Source organism: Bufo bufo, chromosome 4 (genome assembly GCF_905171765.1).
Source record: "Bufo bufo chromosome 4, aBufBuf1.1, whole genome shotgun sequence".
Lineage (NCBI taxonomy): Eukaryota > Metazoa > Chordata > Amphibia > Anura > Bufonidae > Bufo > Bufo bufo.
This window is the reverse complement of record NC_053392.1, coordinates 132,968,253-132,989,598: the sequence shown is the minus strand read 5'-3', so window position 1 is coordinate 132,989,598 and position 21,346 is coordinate 132,968,253. Positions and strand designations below refer to the sequence as shown.

The following is a 21,346-nucleotide window of genomic DNA, read 5'->3' as shown; positions in this document are numbered from 1 at the left end:
ACATAGGCAATACCCAGTTATGGTGGAATACAAGAAAGGGCGCGTTCTGACATCCTTCCCTACAGATGTTCCATCAGAGCTGAAAGCTGTTTGTAAAGGCTCATTCAGATGACTGTATCTGTTTTGCAGTCCCGACAACGGTGTGTTGTCCTGATCTTTTGCGGCCCCATTGAAATTAATGGGTCCACATCCTTCCGCAAAAATTGTAGAAAGGATGCGGGCACAAATATACGGTCGTTTTAAATGCACATAAATGTATACCTTCTGGCAAAACTTTGCATGTGCTACCTGGCTACCTAACTCACTACATTTAATGATAATTAAAGGGAAAGAACCAATAAGAATAATTAAAAACTATCCTTCTAAAACTCTTCAGCCTACCTGTTTTGTTATACATTGCACGCTGCTGAGTAGCGTTCAGTGTGAAATCAAACAAGCTCTCTGATCAGTCTGTAGTCCGCTTTCATCAGTCTGCTCTTCTGAACAGGAATTTAAGCTGATATCTTTATAACTGAATAAAATAAACAGATTAAAAGAGGTGTCAGCTTCATGACCATTCAGGAGAGCAGAGACAGGGGCTACAGACTGAGCCAGCTGATGGATTTTAGCCTTATAGACATTGCATTCCACTCTAACCTTTTGAAATAGGTTCAATGTTAAATTTAATTTCTTTCTTCCTATTTTTTTGGTGGCCTGCAGATATTCCGTTTGAAGTGCATGCTGTGTGCTCCTCTGGCTTGCCGTTATTCAATGTTTGGCTTTCTAAAGACATGATGCAGGGACAGAGAGAAGCCATTGCCAGAACTCGACTTCTGCTGTCCAGTTTGGCTAGTTCATCTCAGTCTCTTCTGGAGCAGTCTGAGCGCAGCCTTGGTGAGGTAGGTGATGACAGCACTTACGAGCACAAAATCACAAGAGCCTTCTACAGAATCAGACTAGGGCCACAAGCATTCATATAACCCTATCAACCACATCACTCGTGTACCTTAAAGGGGCTATCCCATGACTAATGTAAAAAATGAAAATCAGACATCATATAACCAGCCCTGTACCTCACATGGATCCAGAGATCTCCCCGTTCTGCTCCAATTGCTCTGCTAGATTTATATCAAGGGGAGTGTCCTTTCTCAGGGGGCATGCCTTTCTTCTGTAGTTTTCTCCCTATCTCAACTCAGGAGGCAGTTGGAGGAGGAAACTGAGCATGTGCGGCCTTCTCTGTGAGCCGGACAAAGAAAAGAGAAAAAAAACACACAGCAGGTGGCGCTCTACAGATACATTTTATTGAATAACTCAGTAACTATATAAAATTTTTAATTTACATGCAATTACAAAAGTATTAAGATTCAGCTGCTGGTTTGAAAACTGTAGAATATTTCGTGGGACACCCTCTTTAAACCGACCCTCTGGTTCAAGGAAAATAATTCCATGTTAACCGGGGAAGGAACAGAATACTTACATGATAACATTCTTTTCATCTTTCAACTTAGCTCTTCTCAGACTACCTGATGCATACTATACATTTAGTAATCCAAGACACTTGCTGCTTGGCCAGCCCTGCTCTTTGATTGGCCAGTAGTGCTCACGTGAGCAGTCCTGACCAATAAAAGGGCAGCAGGAAGTGTCTTGGACTACCAACGGCACAGTATACCTCAGGTAGTCAGCAAAGCGGTGCGGCCATCTTGGCTGGCAGGAGAGGATCTCAGGAACTGGAAGAACTGAAGGTGAGAAGGATGTCACCATGTAAATGTTCTGTTCGCAGCCCAGTAAATGGGATATTTTTTTTTCTTCTTGAACTGGACGGTCACTTTAAATACTCTGCAGTGCCGCCACCACAGCAGATGACTAATGACTAATATAATGCTTTGACTGAGGGTGGGTCAGCGAGTTGACGTGTCATTATCTATTTATACCTATTATATTACATTTATATTATAGTTTTTTCTTAGAACTTTATTTTATTTGTGATGCTAATGAGTGTAAAGCGCTGCGGAATATGTCAGCGCTATATAAGTGTGTAAAATAATTTGTATATCTGAATGCAAAGCAGTTTGCAACTGTGTATTGTCATATAAAAGAGCATACATATGGACACTAGTCCTAGAGACAGATATAATACACTGCTCAAAAAAATAAAGGGAACACAAAAATAACACATCCTAGATCTGAATTAATTAAATATTCTTCTGAAATACTTTGTTCTTTACATAGTTGAATGTGCTGACAACAAAATCACACAAAAATTAAAAATGGAAATCAAGTTTTTCAACCCATGGAGGTCTGGATTTGGAGTCACACTCAAAATTAAAGTGGAAAAACACACTACAGGCTGATCCAACTTTGATGTAATGTCCTTAAAACAAGTCAAAATGAGGCTCAGTAGTTTGTGTGGCCTCCACTTGCCTGTATAACCTCCATACAACGCCTGTGCATGCTCCTGATGAGGTGGCGGACGGTCTCCTGAGGGATCTCCTCCCAGACCTGGACTAAAGCATCTGCCAACTCCTGGACAGTCTGTGGTGCAACGTGACGTTGGTGGATAGAGCGAGACATGATGTCCCAGATGTGCTCAATTGGATTCAGGTCTGGGGAACGGACGGCCAGTCCATAGGATCAATGCCTTCGTCTTGCAGGAACTGCTGACACACTTCAGCCACATGAGGTCTAGCATTGTCTTGCATTAGGAGGAACCCAGGGCCAACCGCACCAGCATATGGTCTCACAAGGGGTCTGAGGATCTCATCTCGGTACCTAATGGCAGTCAGGCTACCTCTGGCGAGCACATGGAGGGCTGTGCGGCCCTCCAAAGAAATGCCACCCTACACCATTACTGACCCAATGCCAAACCGGTCATGCTGGAGGATGTTGTAGGCAGCAGAACGTTCTCCACGGCGTCTCCAGACTCTGTCACGTCTGTCACATGTGCTCAGTGGGAACCTGCTTTCATCTGTGAAGAGCACAGGGCGCCAGTGGGATCTTCGCTGGTGATGTATTTTCGATCCAGGGGATTTGGATGAGGTCGGTGGTGTGGAAGCGCTTCCAAAGTAAGATTCTTGGCAGGTTTCTAGAGGGGAGTCACCAGACCTTCGCTCAGTCCTTCGAAACGCGTCTGGTGACTCCCCTCTAGAAACCTGCCAAGAATCTTACTTTGGAAGCGCTTCCACACCACGACCTCATCCAAATCCCCTGGATCGAAAATACATCACCAGCGAAGATCCCAATACTGCATCCGGCAAAGATACGCGAGACGCGAGTCGCCTGAGAAGTGACGTCACACACACGCGGCACGCCGAGAAGACCGGGAAACAGACACCGCTGAGCGCTGTAAGGCTGCTCCAACAGCCAGGAGATCCATACCCCGCAAAGAAGGTAAAACAGTCAGTGTGCAGTCTTCACCTAATGTGTGGGACGCCACACTGAAGTACAGCACCCGACTGATATACCACTTACTTTTTTTCGTATATTTTTCACTGGATACTCCTTGCTTTTTATTGTTCTACCCATATTATAAATTTTATATTTTTTATACTTCTCACATTACTTTTCCAAGATAATTTTTAACGGACTGCATAACTAATGGACATAGCTAGCAATTGAAAGGGGGTAACCACCACTAGACAATCACAGCATTGTCATACCCCCCACCCGGCACAAACATTTTTTACTGTGCACCTGCATCCCTACTGCCGCATATTGCAAATCAACATTTTTTCTTGAGTACCCCATTTTTTTCAGTACCTCTACAATTTTAGAACATTTACTCCTACTCCCCACTCTCAAACCTACCCTTCTAAAAATAAATATATATTTTTTTACCATCACCTGTGTATATTGCTTCTTTAGCACCTTGATAGATGTAGAGTGCCGGTTCTCCATTATATACCCATATATATATATATATATATATATATATATATATATATAGCAGAGTTAATGACATAAGCAGCACTGCAGAACCAGAGTAAAGTAGGGTGCCAGCAGATGTTGGAGCGATCCAATCTCCCAAAAATTGTAGAAAAACGAAGTAATCCACGGCACTCCAGAAGAAGTAAAAATAAATGTAACTTTAATTCACCAACGCAACGTTTCGGTCCACACACTGGAACCTTCTTCAAGCAGTGACTGCTTGAGGAAGGTTCCAGTGTGTGGACCGAAACGTTGCGTTGATGAATTAAAGTTACATTTATTTTTACTTCTTCTAGAGTGCCATGGATTACTTTGTTTTTTAATATATATATAATATACATGGATGAGGCAGGATAGGCCCACTATACACACTTGTAAGGCTCTGTATGCACCTCCCCTGTCACTTCCCAGTGTCTGGGGGGAGGCATTAATTCCTTTCTTGAAAATTGCATTTATATGTGGAGTATTTGGTTAGCTTTTACTTCCATTCATTCTAGCTGCTATAAAGCACACCTTCCCTGATTCGCTTACAGACAATGGAAGAAGGATGAGTGTGCCTGCAGTTTGTGTGAGCAGATATTAATGCCATATCTAATTCTCCTTTAAGGCTCTATTGATGGACTAGTGGCAGAGAATCCCTCTAAAGAAATCAACTCTGATGACAAGTACCCTTTTAAGGGGTTATGCCATGATTGACCTGAAAAATGAAAATCACCCATCATATAGTACATGACAATGCCTTTTTCACAAAGCTAGAACCAGCCCTGTACCTCACATGGAATCAGTGATCTCCCCTCTTCATTGCTACATTTGTTCTGTTAGATTTATTTCAGGCTGACAGCTCAGGGGGCATGTCCCTTCTCATAGGGCGTGTCCTTTCTGCTGTAGCTCTTTCTCTGTAAGGCTAGGGCTACACGCGCACAACACTGCGCAGTGTTGCACTGCGACATGACAATCACAAAAAATCCATCCAAGTTGTAGCATGTCACAGTGCAACACCATAGACTATCATCATTACAATAAATGTCGCGCAACACATGGCGCAATGTAGTTATACCCCTTTGGTCGCCGTGTAGCCCTAGCCAAACTGCCACAGCTTCTAACAGAAGATTTGGCCAGTGACAAGTGAATATTTAAACTGAACGTGTGCGACCACGTCAGTGAGCTGGACAAAAAAATAAGGAAAAAAACAAACAGCAGGTGGTGCTATACAGATACATTTTATTGAATAGCTCACTGGCTATACTAAATATTTAATAACTTGCAATTACAAAAGTACTCAGATCCAGGTGCTAGTTGGAAAAAGGTAGAATATGTTTTGTGGCACAACCCCTTAAAGTTACATTGTCACTACATTTTACCATTTCTCATTGCAGTTGATCCGCAGCAATGCTGAAGCTGGACATTGCACAGAAATACAAGATCTTCAGACGCTGGGTGCCTGTGATGGTCACTATGAAGAGCAATACGAGACTCTGTTCCCTCTCGGTAAAGGAGCATTTGGTTTTGTGTGGTCTGCAAAACACAAGGAAGATGCAAAGGAGGTTAGTGTTACATGCAGATGTTCTCTCCAGTGTGCACTTACTGACAGAGCTCTTCTTTATAGTGTAAACTTTGATTTCTCGTGCATGGCATTGGGGGACACAGCACCATGGGTATATGCCCAGCTGCCACTAGGAGGCTGACACTAGAAACAAAAAAAGTGTTGGCTCCACCCAGCTGGGCTTATACCCCTCTGCCAGAGCAGAGAGAGATCAGTCTAGTTCTAGTGTCCGTAGGAGGCAGACATGACCTGCTATCTTTTTTCGCAGGTCATCCTGCAAATTTTTTATTTTTTATTTTATTTTTGTCTTTTTTCTCTGCAGGTTTCGGCCTGCTGCAGGGGTGGCTCCATCGTGTTCCACTTTAGTTGCCCCCCTGCGGGCGCGTACTCAGGTACCTGGCAGCCACCCAGTCCCCACTTGAAACTGCTTCCGCAGTGGAATTCCGGTAGACCCACGGCTCCCGTGTTGAGTCCACCGAGGGGGTGGTCACTGCTGCGCCTGAAGACATTGGAAGGTAAGTAGGGATCCGGATCCATTGCGGGGCCCCTGTAGTCCCCCTCTCCCTCCTCTCCCATGGGCTCTTATTGCCTGAGGCACTTTTGCTTCGGTGGTCCCTACATTCTATCTCCCCATCTCCAGGGGGTCATTTTGGGGCCAGGGTACCTGCAAGGAGGCCCATGTCTTTGTTCTGGGTCCGGCACTTTACCCTGGAAGTCGGGGTATTACCTTATTAATGGGGATCATTTTGGGTGCTTCTCCTGGCAGGGCGGCTGTTCCCCTCGGCTTTGTGTTCCTCCCACCCCGCGGCTGCTTCCGGACGCCTCCGCGATCGCGGGCGTCCGTTCCCGGCCGCACGTTTCTAATTTAGTCCCCGGCTTTTCGGCCGACTAAGCCGCAGGTCACGTGGGGCGGAGCCTTCTCTCCACCCACTCCTGGCTTCCCGGGCTCTCTCATTCACCCTCCCCTCCGTGGGTGGAGCCCTGGGAGGCACTTGGCTTTTCCTCCAATCCTGTCTCTGCGCGGGCTTCTGCCGATCTCGGAGGGCGTTCCCTTCTCTCTGCCGGCTCCTTCCTCTCCTGCAGTGCCTGCACCCGGTCGCCATCTTGCTGCTCTTCTCCTGCGATCGGTTTTCTCCATCTGGGACACAGCACCATTTGGGTCTGGTAGGCAGCCTTTTCGGCTGACTTTTTTCCTTGCAGGCTCCATCCTAAGCCCTCATGTCTTCTTCTGGTCGGGACCCCACTTCCCCTGCTGGGATTTCTACTCATTATGCCTGTTCCCTGTGTAATAAGAAGTTCCCATGCGGCCAGTCTAACTCTCTCTGCGCACAGTGCCTTTACCCCAGGCCCGCCCAGGCCGCCCCTGCGGTCCCCTCCGGGTCGGTACTTCCGGAATGGGCTGCTACCCTGTCCCAAGCCATAGGGAACCTTGCCAGCCTCTCCCAATCCCTGGCGCAGTCTCTGGACCGTCTGCCTGCTCAGATTGCGGCCGCCTCTAGCAGGGACTCTCCCGCTGGGGACGTCCGTTCTCGCTCTGGCACGCGATCCCTCGTAGGGTCTCGGCCGGGTCCCACTCTTCCTCGGATCATTCCCCGGATAAGTCTGAGACGGGTGAGATTTCTTTTTCAGCCGCTTCCGCCGCTCCTGGGGACTCCTCTGCTTCTGATTCTGAATCAGAGCGGTGCTCGGCGATGTCTGCGGCCATACAGGATCTCATTAAAGCCGTCCGGGACGCGCTCCATGTGCAGGACGATCCTTCTTCCTCCTCCCAGGAGTCGGTGTCCTACCGCCGTTCTAGATGTTCCGCTGTGGTTTTCCCGAATCACGCGGATCTTGACGCATTTCTGGCTAAGGAGTGGCGTCACCCTGATCAGCGCCTTCACCTTCCCAAGGCCTCGGATGTCCCTTATCCTTTTTCTGAGGAATCCGTCAACCTCTGGACGGTTCCTCCTCAGGTAGACCCTCAGGTGTCTCGTCTGGCGAAGGCCACTACCCTTCCCCTGGCTGACGCGGCTTCCTTGTCGGATCCCGCTGACAAACGGGTTGACTCCTTGGCCAAGTCCGTGTTCGTGGCAGCGGGTGCCGCCATCTGTCCTGCGTTTGCCGCTTCCTGGGTGGCCAAGGCCTGCGCTATCTGGGCAAAACAGCTCATCCGAGCCTTACCTCCAGACTCGTTCCAGGGGGAACTGGCAGTGCTTGCCTCTCAGATCTACCAGGCATCCAAGATCCTTTGCGATGCCTCTATGGAATCGGCTCGCCGCTCCGGCCGTGTGGCCGCTAACTCTGTGGCCATACGCCGCACCATACAAGATCGAATTTTCCGGTCTTCCGTCAGGACGGTTCTTCCTGACGTAGCCCCCCAAGTCCCCCGCCAGGGCAGACGAGTTTTTTCGGGCCATTCTAGGGGTCATCGTTCCGGTTCCGGAATCAGAACGCTTTCAGGGTTTCTACTCAAACCTGTTTACGGTTCCCAAGAAGGACGGTTCGCTTCGCCCAATCCTGGACCTGAAGGCGCTCAATCACTTCGTCCGTGTCCGTTATTTTCGCATGGAATCCCTCCGGTCGGTGATCGCCTCCTTGGAGGTGGACGAGTTCCTGTCGTCCATAGACATTCAGGACGCTTATCTACACGTTCCCATTCCCTCTCCCATCAAAAGTTCCTTCGCTTCGCGGTAGGTTCTCTTCATTTTAAGTTCGTCGCCCTGCCCTTCGGCCTGGCCTCTGCCCCGAGGGTTTTCACAAAGGCGCTAGCGCCTCTCGTGGCCCTTCTCCGTGCCAGGGGGGTCGCATTGGTGCCTTACCTGGACGACCTTCTGATCCGGGCTCCGTCATTGGAGGACAACCTGTCCAGCCTACGCATCACCCTCTCGGCTCTTGCCCAATTCGGGTGGCTCATCAACCACTCCAATGCCGGAGGATGCCTTTTCTGGGCATGATCTTCGACACTTGCCTTGGGCGGGTGTTCCTTCCCCCAGAGAAGATTGCCTCTCTTCAGGCGGGGGTGACTCGTCTCCGCGACCCGTTTCCCCTGACCATCAGGATGTGTATGGGCAGGATGGTGGCCTCCTTCGAGGCCATTCCCTATTTCCAATTCCATTCCCGGGACCTTCAGTTCTATCCAGGTGGGACAAGTCCCCGGCAGGCCTCAATCGCCGGACCCGTCTCCCTCCCTAGCTTTGCCAGGATCTCTCCTGGTGGCTGAATCCTCGGACGGTGTCCCTGGGCTGGTCCTTCCTTCCCCCCAGTTGGCAGGTGATCACCACAGAGGCCAGCCTCTTGGGTTGGGGGACGGTCTTCGAGTCCCTCACTGTCCAGGGTCTTTGGTCTGTTCAGGAGTCCTTCCTGCAGATCAACGTTCTCGAACTCAGGGCAATTTTCCTGGCACTGTCTCACTGGACTCCCCGTCTCCGCGGTCTCCCGATCCGGGTTCAGACGGACAATTCCACCGCTGTGGCCTATCTGAACCACCAAGGGGGCACCAGGAGTGTGATGGCCCTACAGGAAGCCTCCCGTATCCTGCGGTGGGCGGAGAAGCACGTTCCGGTCCTCTCCGCCTTACACATTCCCGGGGTCGACAATTGGGCGGCAGACTTCCTCAGTCGTCAGCGTCAGCTCGTCGACCCGGGCGAATGGTCTCTCCACCCAGAAGTGTTCCTCCAACTTTGTCACCGTTGGGGAACTCCGGACGTGGATCTCTTTGCGTCGCGCCTCATCCGCAGGCTCCCGTGCTATGTTGCACGGTCCAGGGACCCTCAGGCTCTCGCGGTCGACGCCCTAGTTCTGCCTTGGTCTCAGTTCAACCTTCTGTATCTTTTTCCCCCCATTCCTCTCCTTCCCCGAGTGCTCAAGTGTCTCAAGGCAGCCCGAGTTCCGGCGATCCTGGTGGCTCCGGATTGGCCCTGCAGGGCGTGGTACGCAGATCTGGTGTTTCTGCTCGCCAACGTTCCGTGGCGACTTCCTCCGCGCCACGATCTCCTTTCCCAGGGCCCTCTGTTCCACCCAAATTTACCTCAGCTTCGTTTGACGGCGTGGCTGTTGAGACCGCTGTCCTGAAGTCCCGTGGTCTCTCGGACTCGGTCATCCGGATGATGCTTCACGCTCGCAAGACCCAGTCGGCCCGCATTTACTATCGGACCTGGAGAGCGTATTTTGCCTGGTGCAAATCTGGTCGTTTTCGCCCTTTCCGTTTCTCCGCCCCTAACATTCTGGCCTTCCTTCAAGCCGGTTTTGATAAGGGTCTTCGCCTGGCTTCTCTCAGGGGGCAGATTTCGGCCCTCTCGGTCCTCTTCCAGCGTCCTGTGGCCTCGCGGGCCCAGGTTAGGACTTTTCTCCAGGGTGTTGCTCGCCCAGCCCCTCACTTTTGCTTTCCATTGGAGCCATGGGACCTGAATCTCGTCCTCGACGCCCTTCAGTCATCGCCCTTCGAGCCCTTGGCAGAGATCCCTCTGTCGTTTGTCTCGTTTAAGGTGGCCTTCCTCGTGGCCGTCACCTCCATCCGCCGGGTTTCCGAACTTGCGGCGCTTTCTTGCCGTTCGCCTTTCCTGGTGTTCCATCAGGACAAGGTGGTTTTGCGTCCTGTTCCCTCCTTTCTCCCGAAGGTGGTCTCCTCGTTTCATATTAATGAGGAAATCGTCCTTCCTTCCTTCTGCCCCAATCCTTCTCACTCTAGGGAGAAATCCCTCCATTGCCTGGATGTGGTTCGGGCTCTTCGCCTGTATCTTCGCCTCACGGAACCCTTCCGTCGTTCGGACTCTTTTTGTGGTCCCGGCGGGCCCTCGTAAAGGTTTGCCTGCCTCCAAGGCTACCATTTCTCGCTGGGTTCGGTCGGCCGTCAAGGAGGCCTATGTCGCGAAGGGCCAGGCTCCCCCTTCCAGGTTGACCGCACATTCGACTAGGGCGGTTGGGGCTTCCTGGGTGGTGCGTCATCAGGCATCAGCTTCCCAGGTCTGCCGGGCCGCCACCTGGGCGTCAGTTCACACTTTTTTTTAAGTTCTACCATATTCATTCCTTGGCTTCTGCTGATGCCAGTCTGGGGCGCAAGGTTCTGCAAGCAGCTGTGCTTTAGATTGGTGGCATGGCGCTTTTTTCTTCCCTCCCTCGGGGACTGCTTTTGGACGTCCCATGGTGCTGTGTCCCCCAATGCCATGCACGAGAAAATTGGATTTTTTGTACTCACCGTAAAATCCTTTTCTCGTAGTAGGCATTGGGGGACACAGATCCCCCCTTCTTGAGTTTCTTCTTGTTCGAGGTCCCGGCTTTTGCCTTGTTTGGTTGTCGGGTCTCCCCGGTTGAAGACTTGTTGGCTTTCAGTTTTTTTGGTTCAGGTGTGATGTTCCTACTGCTTTTGTACCGACTGATCTCTCTCGGCTCTGGCAGAGGGGGATAGCCCACCTGGGTGGAGCCAACACTTTTTTTGTTTCTAGTGTCAGCCTCCTAGTGGCAGCTGGGCATATACCCATGGTGCTGTGTCCCCCAATGCCTACTACAAGAAAAGGATTTTACTGTGAGTACAAAAAATCAAATTATTTTTGGTCTAGAACCCTTTCAGTTTGTGATTTTATCCCTGTTTTTGTAACCCTTATTTCCATGTTTTCCAACAAGTTACATAGCATCCTTGAAGAGCCTAGTATTTAAAGCCTATGGGCACCTGTGGGGGTAATTCTACTCATTTTGTGCAAAAAATTAATCATTTTTTCAGTTGGTTTTTATTAAACATTTTCAGTATTTCTCGTACTACAGGGGTTAATTGAGAGTGTATCTGCAGACAGTTTCTATTTACCTCGAGTCTGTCATCCAGCAGAGCTGCCTGCTCAGCCCTTATTATACTCATTACAGCTCAATTCTGGTCACACCGATAAGAATATGGATTAAATAAGTATTTATGAGCTTTAGGAGATCACAGATAAGGGATTCACATGAGCCATCAGTTGACAGGATTCTAAACACACACAGAACCTGCTGCTCTGCAAATACACACGCAGCACGACAAACATGCTAAGAGGCGGCTGGACAAAAAAACGCAGCGTGCTGTCGTTTTATTCCGGCCGCCTCTCGGCATGTTTGCCGGGCTGCGGCCGGACCTCCAGCCCGCACCCATTACAGTGACTGGGACCGGAGGGGACTTCCGGTGGCACTGTGGACTTGCAGTAGCATGGATCCGGCAGGCTGTTCCCCCGCCGGAACAGCCTGCTAGACAAGCTACCGCAAGTGAGAACGTGGCCTTATACTGGAAAAGTGGATCCAATTTTTTTATACAAACCAATTGAAAAAATGAGTTTTAGCCCAAAATAAGTAGAATGCAATAATAAATAAAAAAAAGCCCCTGAAACTGTTCATGGCATTTAACATCCTGGAAATATATATAAAATAATTCATAAAGTAAAAAAAAAAATGGGAAGGGACTGAGCTTTACTCAGTGGCCATTACAAGAGTTTTGCTCTACACCTCCTATTAATGTAGGAGCGTTGCAGGAGATGCTCTTGTACTGTCTCCTTCATTATATAAGGGGGTGCAGCATAGCATGTAATAAGCTAATAAACCATGCTGTCCTAATCTTGAAGGGGTATTCTAACAATATTCTGCAAAAAAGTATTCCCATGAGCTGCATATGCTGTAAAAAAAAAAATGCTTATATTTACCTCATTGATCCCATGCTGCTGCTGTTGTAGGCCAAACCTACCAATATCAGTAGGACCGACTGACCATCTAATGTGTATGGGGTTCCCCAACTCTCCCCTAATGGCAGATGTTGATGGAAAGAAGGATCGTGTGTATGGGATTTCAGCTGTGGCCGCAGCTAACTGTTCCCTTCCTACTGAGAAGACATTCGCTGAGCATGCTTGTATATGGGGATGTTGGAAGGAATAGTTGTCAGCCAAGCAAGCTTACCCAATAACTTTTTAAAGTGTGGTTCTGGGTTGTATATATTGATGACCTATCCTTAGGATAGGTCTTCAATATCAGATCGGTTGGGGGCTGACATAAGGCACCCCCACCAGCCAGCGCCAGAAACAGTGCAGCGGACAGGGCTTTGTTTACTGTGTATTGGCTGTGTCGGCTTACTGCAGTCAAGTGAATGGTAACCCGGCACCTCAATGATTTCTGTTTACCTGGATCCAGCATGACTTGTGACCTCAGTGGGGTCGACATACCACCGCTACAACGGGTGATTGGCTGCAGCAGTCATGTGTCGGCATGCCAAGTCATCCCTGGTCCCTGGCGAGTAGAGATTGATGGTTTACTAGGGAAGCGTCGGTACGAGAGCCATGTGATTGATTACTGTATTACTCCTTTTGGTATTTGATACCATTGTTGTGTGTTTTTACAATATTTCTTGGGGCTAGAACCCCAACCAGAACTCAACTGCAGTATTTTCCTACAGTCAGTGAACTCCGAGTATTTAAGTACATGTATTTCTGTTTCAAAAGGTTGTAGTGAAATTTATCCGTAAGGATCGGGTGCTAGATGACTGCTGGGTTCAGGACCCTGAAATTGGGAGGGTAACACAAGAAATCGCTATTCTGTCCAGGTTGCAGCACCCCAATATTATCAGGGTGAGTATCAGTGTTGTCTGCTATTAGTGGTATCTGCCATTTTTCCACATTGCTGGTCTCCCTCCATCTGTTACATTGACTCTCTGTGGTCGCTATCCAGTTGATTCATTATAGATGGACCATCATTGGAGTCTTATCAACCCATTGGATACTGGGACCTAATGTGTCTTTCCCATGTCAGGAACACTTGTGCCACAATGTAATGGTCCCTCTATCCTTGTAAACTGAGAAAATCTTTTTTGCCCATAGCAATCAATTAGCTCAGCATTTCTGTTTAAACCGATCTGGAAAAACGAGCTTCCCTCTGATGGGTTAGCAGGGGCGAAAAAGCCAATTTTACTCTCTTCATAAATCTGCCCATATGTTGGCATAGCTTTCAGTATATTGCATCCATTGATTCCTGTCTTAAAGGAGTTGTCCAATCTTTAAAGGGCTTCTGTCACCCCACTAAAGTCTTTTTTTTTTTTTGGGCTACTTATAATCCCTATACTGCGATATATCAATATATAATGCTATTACTCATTTTGGTTCAGTAGTTAATTCAAAAAACAGACTTTTATAATATGCAAATTACCTGTCTACCAGCAAGTAGGGCGGCTACTTGCTGGTAGCAGCCGCATCCTCCTTTCATAATGACGCCCCCTCCTCTTGTTGATTGACAGGGCCAGCGAACTCGCTCGTCCTCTGGCTGGCCCTGTCTGCATTCAAAATCTGGCGCCTGCGCCGTACCTGTCTTCAGTCGGCGCAGGTGCACTGAGAGGAGGACGATCGCTCGTCCGCTTCTTCCTCAATGTGCCTGCGCCGATGACGTCACATCGACAGCCGGCGCAGGCGCACTGAGGAAGGAGCGGCCGAGCGAGCGTCCTCCTCTCAGTGCGCCTGCGCCGACTGAAGACAGCCTGCTATGAAAGGGGTTATCCGAGACTATAAAATTTCCCCCATATGTCCGGGCCCCTCACAATGAATATACTTACCTTGGTCCCCGCTTTCTGCGCCGCTCCTTATACCTGCATCACCGCTGCTGCTTCTCTTTGTGCGCCAATGAAAACATCCGGTGTCGTGGGGGAGCAGCCAATGGCAGGCAGGGACAGGGATGAGCCTCCCTAGTATTGCAGGTGACGCTAGGAAGGCTCGTCCCGTCTGCCATTGGCTGCAACCCCCCCGACACTCTATGTTTTCATCCGCGCACTGGGAGAAGCAGCAGCGACGGTGCGGGGACCAGTAGTGGTGCAGGAAGCGGGGGAACCAGGTAAGTATATTCATTGTGAGGGGCCCGGGAAAATGGGGGGAATTTAATAGTCTTGGATAACCCTTTAAAATATTAGGTAGGTGTGAGTCCCAGAACGGGGCATCTAAAGTGAATGGAAAGTAGCCACGCATGAGCAGCCACCCTCTGTTCACCAATGTGGGAGATCTAAAAATAGCCAAGCGCTAGGTCTGCTATTTCCGGCAGTCCCATAATGGTGAATGGAGAGGTGGCCACGTCCAATAGCAGTAAACAGAGGGGACGCTGTGCATGTGCATTGTGCTATCCACTTCAGGGGGTCCCATTCTGGAGATAGGAGTGGGTCCCAAAGGTGGGATCTGCACCTGTCAGGCAATATGTCATCAATGTTGAGATGGGAAAACCCCTACAACTGCTCATTTATCACTTACTGTAATTATTGCATTCCAGGTCCTTGGGGTCTTTGAGAATGACAAGTTCTTTCAGCTAGTGATGGAACTACATGGAGACGCCCTTGACCTTTTTGATTTCATTGACAATCAGCCGAATTTAGATGAACCTCTGGCCAGTTACATCTTCCGACAGGTGAGAGCAGAAACATCTTAAACATCCTAACTTATTACCTATATTAAGATGTACACAGAGACGTAATGGACATGTGGGCTTCTTGCCCAAATTCCACTGATAATTATTAAATTAGAATTAGTGCACTGTAAGCGCTTCTTCTTACCAGCAATGGTGGATGTTATGAGAGGGAATCAAAAAGAACAGCAGGGACACACAGTAAAAAGTACATAAAAGCAATGTCTAAACACAGAATTTTTTTTACTAAATAATTCTGCCTGTTTAGGAGAAGTTTAAAGCGGTATTCCCATATCGGCTGTTCCTGGCTGAGATCAGAATGCACATCTTATCTCAGGCAGGAGTTACAGAAACCGTTTACTTGACTTTGCTATGCTGTTTTTGTACTTCTCATTTACCTCTATGGGAGTTATAGAGACAGAGTATTGCAGCTCACTTGGCTGTTTTGGTAATTCTGGCCATTTTAGCTTGAATACGGGTATTCGGAGCTCAGCCATGAATGCCTGCAATGGGAATACCCCTTTAAGTTCAACTATGAACTCATTATGTGTGTTGGTTCACATGCATTTTTGGCCTTTATTTATTGTCTATCTTAATTGACTGAATATTTTCTATGGAGGTCCATCCATCTGGAAATATAGGATAATCTGCTAAACAGGTCCTTTGATGCCAGATTAAACAGGTTAAAGGGGTTCTGCAGGAATTAAGAAAATGAAAATACGTAAATATTACTTTATTATCCCCTTCAACCCTGCCATTTTTCACCAGGCCATTTTTTGCAAATCTGACGTGTCACTTTATGTGGTGATAACTTTAAAACGCTTTTACTTATCCAGGCCATTCTGAGATTGTTTTCTCGTCACGTATTGTACTTCATGACAGTGGTAAAATTAAGTCCCAAAAATAAATTTTTAATTATAAAAAAAATCCTAATTTACAAAAAAAAATTAAAAAATTAGCAAATTTAAAAATTTCCATTTCTTTACTTTTATAATAGATAGTAATACCTCCAAAAATAGTTATTACTTTACATTCCCCATATGTCTACTTCATGTTTGGATCATTTTGGTAATGCCATTTTAATTTTTGGGGTTGTTAGAAGGCTTAGAAGTTTAGAAGCAAATCTTGAAATTTTTCAGAAAATCTCTAAAACCCACTTTTTCAGGACCAGTTCAGGTCTGAAGTCACTTTGTGAGGCTTACATAATAGAAACCACCCAAAAATGACCCCATTTTACAAACTACACCCCTCAAGGTATTCAAAACTGAGTTTACAAACTTTGTTAACCTTTCATGTGTTCCACAAGAATTCATGGAAAATAGAGAAAAAATTTCAAAATTTTACTTTTTTGGCAGATTTACCATTTGAATCCATTTTTTCCAGTTACAAAGCAAGGGTTAACAGCCAAACAAAACTCAATATTTATGGCCCTGATTCTGTAGTTTACAGAAACACCCCATATGTGGTCGTAAACGGCTGTAAGGGCACACGGCAGGGCGCAGAAGGAAAGGAATGCCATACGGTTTTTGGAAGGCAGTTTTGCTGGACTGGTTTTTTGACACCATGTCCCATTTGAAGCCCCCCTGATGCACCCCTAGAGTAAAAACTCCAAAAAGTGACCCCATTTTAGAAACTACACCCCTCAAGGTATACAAAACTGATTTCTCGCCCATATTCCTTGGGGGACACAGGAAACCATGGGTATAGCTCTGCTCCCTAGGAGGCGTGACACTAAGCGAAAGCTGTAAGCCCCTCCTCCATCAGCTATACCCTTCAGCCTGGAGAAGAGACTGCCAGTTTTTGCTTAGTGTCCAAGGAGGCAAGACACCCCCTGCTTATGCAGGGTTGTTATCCTATGATTTTTATTTTTACGTATTTGTTGTTTTTAACTCGGTTTTTTTCTACCTACAGGGACAACAGAGGCGCATTAGACCCCTCTGTTTCTCCCGGGGTTGAGTTGCGCCAGTGCCGGTAATTCCGCACTGCCGCCTCCCCCACAGAAGACAAGGTGGACCAGGGCAGCCTCGCTCCCCTGCGTCCCACCAGCTCAGGGTCGCCCGCACGCCAAGTCCCTCCCCCGGCTTCCTGCCACCGCGGTGCCAGGAGCTGAAGGGGCGACCCCCGCTGGATGGACTGAGGGCGAAGACAGCGTATGGTGAGAGTGGCTGCTCCAGCCTCCCCTTCCTCCCTCCCACCGCTGCTACCAACATGGCCACTGTTACATGGCCACTGCTACAATCCCGGACAACCCCCCCCCCCCCCGCCACGGAATATCGGGACGTTACCGGGCTTAGTTGGAGGGCAGTCCTAGAACGCTGCCTTACAGGGACGGCTGCAGACATGCAAGCCGTCTGCTACATCTAGGCGCGGTGGGAGCCGTTTTCCTGGCATGAACAGCGCCATGTCATGGCCGACACTTCAACATCCTTGGGGGTTAAAATCATTTTGCCGCGCGCGCGCGGCTCTGCTTCGGCTTCAGCGCGGCAGAGGGGGGGGCGGAGCTTCCTTACACATTCAGCTCCGTGCTGCTGCGCTCCGCTACTTCCGGGTTCATCTCTCTGCCGTGCGATCCTGAAGCCATTCAGCTCCGTGCTGCTGCCTCTCCTCCACAGCCTCCTCAGTCTGTTCCCCTTACAGCTGCCGCTTGTATCTCCGGGTCTGGTAGGACTGTTTAACCCCCTCCGTGCCACAGTACTGTTGCTTGGTTCTCACTTTTAAGTGCAACATCTTTCCACCATGTCAGACCCTTCTGCAGCCGCCAAGCCATGGTACCATGCCTGTACTGCTTGTAGGGAACCCTTTCCCCGGGGGCAGTCTGATCCGCACTGTACTGCATGCCGAGCTCCACCGCAGCCTCAGTCGCCCGCTGTGTCGCTCCCTGCTTCCTCTGACCCGCCTGACTGGGCTAGATCCCTGTCCCAGGCCGTGGAAAGCCTCACTCATGTCGTGGGCCGCCTAATAGACAGGCCACCTACCCCGCAGGACGCCACTCTGACTGTCGCGCCCTCCGGGTCCACTGCTTCTGCCGCTGCAGCGGGTTCACCCTCTCCTAGTGACCCCTCCCGAGCTAGGCACTCTCAGAAGCGTATTAGAGTAGAGCGAGCCTCCTCCTCGGATGCCTCCCTCTCCCCGCCACGCGTGCGCACCCAGACGAGCCTCTCCTCTCCAAAGGATTCGCTCTCTGAAGGTGAATTGGCGGCTTCAGATTTGGAAATGGACTCGGCCCTGCCGTCCAAGCTAGCCTCAGCGATGGGTCAACTCATCTCTGATATACGTGACACCTTTAAGGTGCAGGATGACCCCCCTAGCTCGGACGCAGCTAGCGTCTCCTTTATCAGACCCAGGCAGGCCTCAAAAGTCTTTCCAATCCACTCTGATTTCTCCTCCGTGGTGTCTAAGGCTTGGGCTCGCCCGGACGCCCGTTTTGTCAACCCAAAGAAGCTGGACATTTGCTATCCTTTTCCAGCCGATGTCGTGGCCACCTGGTCTTCCCCACCCAAGGTGGACCCCCCTGTGGCCCGGCTGTCAAAGAACACGGCCATCCCTGTTCCCGACGGGTCCTCTCTTCAGTCAGCGGAGGACCGTCGCATGGAGACCCTGTCCAAGGGCATTTTTGCTGCCTCCGGTTCTGCCCTCAGACCGGTTTTTGCCTCTGCTTGGGCAGGGAAAGCAATCTGTGCTTGGGGTACGCAGCTGGAACAGGAGTTGGACTCGGACATCCCCATCCAGGACCTACGTTCCTTGGCCCAGCTTATTATTCGGGCCGGGAATTTTGTCTGTGAGGCCTCCCTTAATGCGGGAGCCCTTATTGCACGCTCCTCCGCCCTGGCAGTTGCCGTCAGGAGGGAGCTCTGGCTGAAGGTCTGGAAAGCGGACGCTGCCTCCAAACGTTCCTTGGCGGGGCTACCGTTTGCGGGTTCCCGCCTTTTCGGGGTCCGCTTAGACGAACTTATTTCAGAGGCCACGGGTGGTAAAAGCACCCATCTTCCTCAACCCCAAGCCAGGGGCGCCCCCCGCGGACGCCCTGGTGCGTCTCGTTTTCGGTCCTCCCGCAGGGCCTCTGGGGCTCCCACCACAGCTGCCGCTTCGGCTCCTCCCCAGGACAAGCGTAGGAAGCCGTTTTTTTCGGGCGCAGCCCTCCTGGCGCAAGCCGCAGGCTGCCCGCACACCCGCAGCAAAACAGTCCTCTGCCTGAAGGCGCGCCCCCACCCACCCGGGTGGGGGGCCGGCTCCTCCTTTTCAAGGACGTCTGGATGGCTCACGTCTCCGACGCCTGGGCCCTCGAAATTGTGTCCTCCGGATACAAAATCGAATTTGCATCCTTCCCTCCGGATCGGTTCTTTCGCTCCCGCCCCACGCGAGACCCGAAAGACGCGGCTGCGTTCTCCGCGGCCGTTCAAGCCTTACTGGACAGGGGGGTGATTACCCCCGTTCCTCTAGAGGAAAGATTCCAAGGGTTCTACTCGAACCTCTTTGTAGTTCCCAAGAAGGGAGGTTCGGTGCGGCCCATTTTGGACCTCAAAAAGCTCAACCGTTTTCTCCTCCTTCGACGGTTTCGGATGGAGTCCCTCCGCTCCGCGGTGGCTTCCCTGGAGCAGGGAGATTTCATGTCTTCCATCGATATACAGGATGCCTACCTCCATGTTCCGGTAGCCCAGTGTCACCATCGCTTCCTTCGATTCGCCGTGGGGGACCTCCACTTCCAATTTGTCGCCCTTCCCTTTGGACTGGCAACAGCCCCCCGGGTGTTCACCAAGGTCCTGGCCCCGGTTTTAGCCTTACTCCGTTCCAGGGGTGTTTTTCTGCTACCGTACTTGGACGATATCCTCATCAAGGCTCCGTCCCTTTCTCAAGCGGTTGCCAGCGTGGATCTCACTCTAGAGACTCTGGCGAGGTTCGGTTGGGTCATCAACTTCCCCAAGTCCTCTCTTCCCCCCTCCAGACAACTCGTCTTCCTGGGAATGCTTTTAGACACGGGAGCGGCGGAGGTACGTCTTCCCTCGGAAAAACGTCTGATCCTCCGTGGGGCGGTTCGGGGTCTCCTTCTCCACCGTCGACCGTCCTTCCGCTTCTGCATGCGGGTATTGGGGCAGATGGTTGCCTGCTTCGAGGCGATCCCATTTGCGCAGTTTCACTCCCGCCCTCTCCAACGGGCGATCCTCTCCTCCTGGGACAAATCGCCGCAGTCTCTGGATCATCCCTTCCATCTTTCGCCTCCGGTGCGGTCATCTCTCCGCTGGTGGTTACAGTCCCCTCTTCTGGGCAGGTCCTTTCTGCCACTCAACTGGTTGGTGGTTACAACTGATGCCAGTCTCTCGGGCTGGGGAGGCGTGTTTCCTCCCCGATCCGTCCAGGGCATTTGGTCTCCATCGGAGTCCAAACTCTCGATCAATGTCCTGGAACTGAGAGCGGCCCTTCTGACTCTACGACACTGGACTCATCTGCTGAAGGGTCATCCAGTTCGTGTACAATCAGACAACGCCACGGCCGTGGCGTACATAAACCACCAGGGGGGCACTCGCAGCGCTGCAGCGATGCGAGAGGTCACCAGCATTCTCCGTTGGGCGGAAGCCCACGTCCCGGCCCTATCTGCAATTTTTATTCCAGGGGTGGACAATTGGGCGGCGGACTTCCTCAGTCGCACCACCGTCGACCCCGGCGAGTGGTCTCTTCACCCGGAGGTATTCGAGGCCATTTGCCTTCGTTGGGGCATTCCGGACGTGGACCTCATGGCCTCAAAATTCAATCACAAGGTCCCCGCCTATCTGTCCAGGGCCAGGGATCCGGGAGCTTGCGGAGCCGACGCCCTCGTTCTTCCTTGGCGAGGCTTCGCGCGCCCATACATATTCCCTCCCATCCCTCTCCTGCCCAAGGTCCTTCGGAAGATCGCGGCGGAAGGCGTCTCGGTGATTCTGGTCGCTCCGGACTGGCCCCGCCGGTCTTGGTATGCCGACCTCATGCTGCTCCTGGCAGACGCGCCCTGGCCACTGCCCGCCAGGGAAGATCTTCTCTCTCAGGGACCGATCTTCCACCCGCGTTTAGGGTCCCTACGTTTGACGGCGTGGTTGTTGAGACCACCGTCCTGACACGTAGGGGCTTTTCTGCGGACGTCGTCCGCACCATGATCCGCGCCCGTAAGCCGTCCTCTTCTAGGATCTATTATAGGACCTGGAGGACTTTTTTGGGGTTCTGTGCCGAGCTGGGGATTCCTCCGCTCCGCTTTTCTCTCCCCACCGTTTTGTCCTTCCTGCAGAGCGGACTGGCCCAAGGTCTAGGCCTTAGTTCTTTGAAGGGTCAGGTATCTGCGCTGTCCATTTTGTTTCAGCGCCCACTGGCCCCCCTTGGTCCTGTCAAGACCTTCCTTCAGGGCGTGGCTCACGCGGTTCCCCCGTATCGCCCTCCGGTACCGCCCTGGGACCTGAACCTGGTTCTCTCAGCGCTCCAGGCTTCTCCTTTCGAGCCTCTGCGGACGGTTTCCTTGCGACTTCTGTCCTGCAAGGTTATTTTCCTTGTAGCCATCACCTCTCTTCGGAGGGTGTC

The 21,346-nt window shown here is 50.6% G+C and overlaps 1 protein-coding gene across 1 annotated transcript in view; it reads left to right on the top strand.

The window, feature by feature from the left end:
* PASK (PAS domain containing serine/threonine kinase) overlaps window positions 1–21,346 on the top strand; it is an 82,511-nt gene that overhangs the window by 40,122 nt on the left and 21,043 nt on the right. Inside the window, exons 11-14 of the mRNA XM_040427930.1 lie at window positions 700–878; window positions 5,280–5,447; window positions 12,874–12,999; window positions 14,675–14,809. Of these exons, the coding sequence (XP_040283864.1) occupies window positions 700–878; window positions 5,280–5,447; window positions 12,874–12,999; window positions 14,675–14,809 (608 nt within the window). The remainder of the gene's footprint in view (window positions 1–699; window positions 879–5,279; window positions 5,448–12,873; window positions 13,000–14,674; window positions 14,810–21,346) is intronic.